The 7091-nt window shown below is 37.5% G+C and overlaps 1 protein-coding gene across 1 annotated transcript in view; it reads left to right on the top strand.

The window, feature by feature from the left end:
* The window catches only part of LOC106870891 (N-acetylglucosamine-6-sulfatase), a 42718-nt gene extending 36120 nt beyond the window's left edge, over window positions 1-6598 (top strand). The window contains exons 10-11 of the mRNA XM_014917130.2: window positions 2300-2410; window positions 6207-6598. Coding sequence (XP_014772616.1) covers window positions 2300-2410; window positions 6207-6353 — 258 coding nt within the window. The 3' untranslated portion in view covers window positions 6354-6598. The remainder of the gene's footprint in view (window positions 1-2299; window positions 2411-6206) is intronic.
* The last annotated feature ends 493 nt before the right edge of the window (window positions 6599-7091 follow it).

Genomic DNA, 7091 nt, shown 5'->3' with positions numbered 1-7091 from the left:
CATAAAAGACACCATTTCGAGCGTGGCCGTTTTCGTGCGGGTGACACGTAAAAGCACCCACTACACTCTCTGAGTGGTTGGCGTTAGGAAGGGCATCCAGCTGTAGAAACTCTGCCAAATCAGACTGGAGCCTGGTGTTGCCATCCGGTTTCACCAGTCCTCAGTCAAATCGTCCAACCCATGCTAGCATGGAAAGCGGACGTTAAACGATGATGATGATATATATATATACTCATGACGTTTTTTTAAATACATACATTACCAAAATGCGCACATCTGAGTCTGTCAAGAGTCGACCAACACGTTGGAATGTAACTCCTTTCTGGAAATTCTTCCCTGATGAAATATCCAATTAACCAGTTTCAATATGAAAATTATAAATTAATTCAATTTTATTTTAATGTCTCTAATTAAATTAATTGGATATGGAAACAGCTGTAGGGATAAGAATTTTATATTGCATTGTTTTGAATATCTTTGAATAAACTGATGTCTATATGTCAATTTCTACATTTTTTTTTTTTCTTATTCATAAATATTTTAAATGCCAATGTACATCAATGCAAAATTAACATACTTAGTTTTTTACTGAACCCTGGTACAGACCAGAGAACTAGGATTCAAACATCCCTTAAGGATTATAGGTCATTGGCATGATTAAATTATATATATATATACTCTCTCTCCCTCCCCCCTCTCTTTCTCTCTCTCTCTCTCTCTCTCTCTCTCTCATACACATACACTTCTTTCAGTTTCCATTTACCATATCCACTGAAATAGTTTTGCTTCACCTGGGACTATAGCAGAAGACACTTGCTCAAGAAGCTACACAATGGATCCAAACCTGAAACCATATGATTAGAAAGCAAGTTTCCTAACCTCACAACCTTACTTATCTTTACTAAAAAATCCTTGGTCTTATCTATGCTGACCATAAAGCTTATATAGATTCCACAATAGGAACCAAGTTATCTGTATAGAAAATATCTTTATAGAGGACCCAGGCCTGAATCCTTTTATAGGGATTTCTTTGACTGAAACAATAATGGAAATGAGTATAAAACCTGAGCTGATATTTTAATTGTCCTCTTACATCACAGTTTGTATTGGAAAGGTTTTCCAAATTTAGACATTTACATATTACTAGAACAAGAATGGTTTCATAATTGGATTCTCCTTCCTGCAGTTGACCATTTGACTGTTAAGTGATCATGGCACCCAAAATTGTTAGTCAGTCAGACTGAGGCAGCAAATAGTGATTGTTTTATATAATAATAATAATAATAATAAAGGTGTCAAATTTTGGCATAAAGCTAACAGCTTTAGGGAAGAGAGTAAGTTGATTACATTGAACCTAGTGCTCAACTGGTACTTATTTTATTGACCCTGAAAGGATGAAAGGCAAAGTCAACCTTGGCAGAACTTGAACTCAGAAAGAGAAGATGGACAAAATGCTGCTAGGCATTTCACTCAGCATGCTACTGATTCTGCCAGCTCACTGCCTTAATAATAATAATAAGCCTTTCTGCTATAGACACAAGGCCTGAAATCTGGGGGTAGGGTAAGTCAATTACATCAACCCCAGTGTTCAGCAAGTACTTATTTCATCTACTTCAAAAGGATGAAAGGCAAAGTTGACCTCAGTGGAATTTGAACTCAAAATGTAAAATGGATGAAATGATGCTTAGCATGTTATCTGATATGCTAACTATTCTGCAGTCTTCCTACCTTAATGATGATGGTGATGCTGATGATAATAATAATAATAATAATGTTGATGATGTTAATAAAGTGTATATTGTATAGTTCTAAGAAGCACTATAACTCATTGGAAATGATAAGAAGAGGAGGACCGAAAGCAGCCATAAGTCAAGTTGAGAAAGACAGCAAGGAGGGCAAGAATTGTATACACAATGCACAGAATAAAAAACAAAAAGATAAAAACATGAACAGTAAAAGAGTCATAAAGAGGAAATGGTGATGTCAGGAGTATTGATGGCTTTATTTTGGGAAGTATAGTTTATTTCTTGCTTCAACAATTCTAAGCTTGAAAGAATGTTTTTGAAAGTCATGGGTGCCATTCTGTTTTTTTTTTGGTTTTTTTAAATCTTTTATATCTACCAACTGTAAACATGCTTATGTTATAAGCATGTTTACAGTTGGTAGAGATATTGATTTCAGAAAGGTGGCAAAAGTTGTCTTCATTGGCATAATCTGTTTAGTAGTTTTCTGTAAACCTCTAAATCCACAACTAAATTTTTCTTTTTAATTATATTGGATTTTCTGGTCTATTTTTCAGTCCTGTGATATCAACTGTGTTTGTGAAGACTCCTGGAATAACACATATGGCTGTATCAGGAATATTGATTCAAAGAATAATTTCAAATATTGTGAATTTAATGATAAAGAGGTAATGGCTAACTTTCTATGGAAGTCTCTGGTTGATTGACCCCTATCACTTGTAGTGTATATTGACATTTAAAAAAAAGAAGTAACTAGAATTATATGGTTCAGGTTTTTTCTTTTTTCTTTTTTTTTTATATTTAATTACATTTTGCTCATGTTCCAAGTTCAAATCCTTTATAGGTTAGCTTTGATTTTAAATTCTTCAGTTTTAGTAAAATATATACCACATATGTGCCATGCGGCTGATTCCAATAGAATGCACTTTCTTCCAAATTTGTGGCATGGTGCCAAGATAAAAACATTTCATTATTAATATTATTGGTAAAAGGAAAAAATTGTTCTTCAGCATTATTATTAGTAGTAGTATTGTTGCAAGGTGGTGAGCTGGCAGAATCATTAGCATGCCAGGCAAAATGCTTAGTATTTCATCTGTCCTTATGTTCTGAGTTCAAATTCTGCCAAGGTTGACTTTGCCTTTCATCCTTTCAGGGTTGATAAATTAAGTATCAGTGAAAACTAGTTGAGATGATCAACTAGTCTCCTCCCACAAAATCTCAGGCTTTGTGCCTTCTGTTGAAAGGATTGTTGTTATTATCATTCAGTAGTCTTATTTTTACCATGTGCTCTCACTACGCTGCTGAGTGCAGCTCTGTGTGCCTTGGGCATGTGCTGTAGTTTGTTGTGATGCTCTTATAGTTACTGTATTGAAAGTGTTTAACGTAGGATGTGTACAGTGCCCAGTAGTGCAATTTTCTGTATGTTATATATATTTGTAAGTCCTGGTGTTTTTGTTATGTATTTGTCTGAATATTTTTTTATTATACCTAAGGCAACTACTATGATAGGAATTGTTTCTGTTTTTAGATTCCACATTCGAGTTACCTCTATTTCCAGGTCTTTGTATTTTGAAAGTTTCTCCATTTCTTTTAGTGAAACGTTGTCATGTGTTGGTATTGATACATCAATTAGAAAGCATTTTTTTTCCTTCATGATCTCTGACAACTATATCTGGTCTATTGGCCTTAATTTCTCTATTTGTGCATATTGGCATATCCCATAGTATGTTGCTTTCTCATTTTCTGTGACCTTTTCTGGCATGTGCCTATACCATCTTTCTTTCTGTTGTTATTCCATAATGTTGGCATAGCTTCCAGTGTATATAGGTCCCAACTCTGTCGTGTCTGTGAATATATTCCTTCTTAGCCAGGACTGGGCAGCCAGAGATAATATGATTTATTGTTTCTTGTGATGTCACAACAGAGCAATGTGTCCACATGGATGTTGGTGCACTGGCTTTTAATGATTCTGAAAAGAAAGAGGCTTGGAGAAGCCATTATGAAAGGCTGCTGAATGTGGAGAATGAATGGGAAGAGTTGAGCCTGCCAAATGTTGACCCAGCAGAAGGACAGCTACCTGAAAAGATAGCACCCTGGTAGAAACAGCAATTAAGGATATGAAGTCAGGAAAAGCCCCCAGCCCATCAGGAATCACTGCTGAGATGCTTAAAATATCTGGTGGTGTGGGTCATGGCCTAGTCACCCGTATTGTAAACCAGGTAGTTCATGAAGGAATCATACCCAATGACTGGTGCAGCAGCACCATAGTCAACTATTACAAAGGTAAAGGTGATGCTTTAGATAAAAATAACTATGGGTTATCAAACTGCTGGATCAGGTGATGAAGGTCACAGAGAGGGTCATGACTCAACTAATTAGGGAGAGAGTCTGCTTAGATGAGATGCAGTTTGGTTTTGTGCCAGGTAGAAGCACCACTGATGCTATATTCCTGATATGAAAACTGCAGGAGAAATACCTAGCCAAAGATAAACCCCTATACTTGGCTTTTGTGGACTTGGAGAAAGCCTTTGATAGGGCCCCCTGATCCCTTATCTGGTGAGCAATGTGGAAACTGGGGATTGACAAGTGGTTAATAAGAGTTGTACAGGCCTTGTGCAGGGATGCCGTTAGGCAGGTAAGGGTTAGCAATGAGTATAACGAAGAATTCCGGGTAGAAGTAGGGGTTCACCTTATTCATCATAGTCTTCTAGGCAATAACAGAGGAATTCAAGACGAGCTGTCCTTGGGAGCTCTTCTATGCTGATGACCTTGCTCTCATAGTGGAATCACTACAAGAACTAGAGAAGAAATTTCAGGTGTGAAAGCAAGGTTTAGAATCGAAGGGCCTTAGAGTTGATGTTGCAAAAAACCAAAGTCCTAGTAAGTGGGAAAACGAACATATCACAAACCGCTTCAGGTAGATAGCCCTGCTCAATCTATAGAAAAGGTGTAGGTAGAAACTCCATAAGATGTACCAAGTGTAAGCTATGGACGCATAAGGGGTGCAGCAACATCAAAGGAAGGCTAACCGGGAAGATAGTTTTTGTGTGCAGCAGATGCACAAGGGCAATAAACACTGCAGATGCTCAGAAAACTGATTCCATCACACTCCAGGGAGAGAAACTAGAAGTAGTTGATAGCTTCTCCTACCTAGGTGGCCAAGTCTGTAGTGGGGGTGGATGCTCAGAGAGCATTACCGCTAGTATAAGAATAGCCTGGGCAAAGTTCAGAAAGCTCCTACCTCTGCTGGTAACAAAGGGCCTCTCACTCAGAGTGAAAGGTAGATTGTATGATGCATGTGTGTGAACGGCCATACTACACCGCAGAGAAACATCAGCTTTGACTGCTGAAGACATGCATAGACTCAAAAGAAATGAAGCTAGTATGATCAGCTGGATGTGTAATGTCAGTGTGCACACACAACAGGGTGTAAGCGCCCTGTAGGAAATGTTGGACATAAGAAGCATCAGATGTGGTGTGCAAGAGAGACAATTGTGCTGGTATGGTCATGTGCTATGTATGGATGAAGAGAGCTGTGTGAAGAAGTGTCACTCCCTAACAGTGGAAGGAAGACATGGGATGAGGTGGTGAAGCATGACCTTCGAATGTTGGGCCTCACAGAATCAATGACGAAAGACTGAGACCTGTGGACATATGCTGTGTTTGAGAAGACCCAGCAAGGAAAGTGAGATCACAGCCATAGCCTACACCAGTGTCACATAACCAGCCCATCTAAAAAGTACCTTTGAATCATTGGGTGACATTCCGTGCTTGAGAAGACCTTTTGAGTCAAGTAAATCAAATCAAATTGCAATCAAATGGAAATTGTAGTTGTGGCCATTACTAGTGTTGGTGGCATGTCATAAGCACCATTCATTCATGCATGGGTCGCTGCCAGAGCCGCCTGACTGGCTCCCCATGCCAGTGACATGTAAAAAGCACCATCCAAACGTGGTTGATGCCAGCCCCACCGCCCCAACTAGCTCCTGTGCTGGTGGCACATAAAAAGCACCATCCGAACGTGGCCGATGCCAGTGCTGCCTGACTGGCTCCCTTGCTGGTGGCATGTAAAAAGCACCCACTACACTCTCGGAGTGGTTGGCGTTAGGAAGGGCATCCAGTTGTAGAAACATTGCCAGATCAGATTGGAGCCTGGTGCAGTCTCCTGGCTTGCCAGTCTCCAGTCAAACCATCCAACCCTTGCCACATGGAAAACTGACGTTAACAATGATGATGATAGATGTGTGTGCATATATACATATGTATGTGTATGTGTGCATATGTATATATGTGTGTGTGTATATTTATATATGTATGTATACATTTATATATGCGCATGTATATATATTGCGTGTGTGTGTGTATGACATGGATCTTTGACTATATGCCCTAAACATACCAATATCTTTGTTCCTAGTTTTACAAAATCTCTCTAAACAATTCATGTTTTTGTCTTTTTTCCAGCACTTCATTGAAATGTATGATCTTGAGAAAGATGCTGCTGAAATTACTAACATCGCGAAGAGTGCTGACCCAAATATAGTGTTGCATCTCAGCCAGACTTTGGCCACATTATCTTTGTGTTCTGGTCCTTCATGTCAAGTGGACTAGACCTTCTTTACAGAAACTGACCAACAATAGAATGAATGTTTCAGGAATTAAAAAAAAATTACACATTTAAAACTTCTGTATAATATACACATACCCAACACACACATACACACATGGAGATATCTATTTTTGGGAATATATCTTTTTTCTGTGAGTTTTAATACTTTTTTATTACTTTAAGAAGAAACGTTATTCAGCTGAACACTTCAATCAAAGCATATGGAAAAAAATTAAAATTAAAGAAAGGAGAAAAAAATCAAATAATATCAATGATAACCTTTTTCTTAAATATCACCAAAACAACCATATTTTATTTTAATCACCTCATGGAATACATATTGAATGAAGAGATGTGGAAAGAGACTGTATTGCAGGCTTGTATTAACCCATGACAATTTGGACAAACTAACTTGAACACATAAACCCAATAATACTGATGAACACTATAACTTCACCCTACAAAACCTCCTGACGGATGGGAACTTTCCAGAATGACTGTGATATTACCATGAAGCAAAGCAATTTTAAACACAGTAAAAAAGAAAAAAAAAGAAAAAAATAACTAATTTGTATACTTTTTAAAATTTTCTCTATATTTCTTGCATTTTATAAAGCAGCGATGCTGTAATTTTTTGAATATACATTATAGAAGTAATGAAATTAAGAAGGATGGTGATGAAAACAATAATAATTACAATCTTGTATAGTATTTTTTAGTATCTTTTTTTTTTTTTTTTT

Source organism: Octopus bimaculoides, chromosome 7 (genome assembly GCF_001194135.2).
Source record: "Octopus bimaculoides isolate UCB-OBI-ISO-001 chromosome 7, ASM119413v2, whole genome shotgun sequence".
NCBI lineage: Eukaryota > Metazoa > Mollusca > Cephalopoda > Octopoda > Octopodidae > Octopus > Octopus bimaculoides.
Note: the sequence above shows the minus strand (reverse complement) of the source record. Positions and strands in the feature narration are given on the sequence as shown.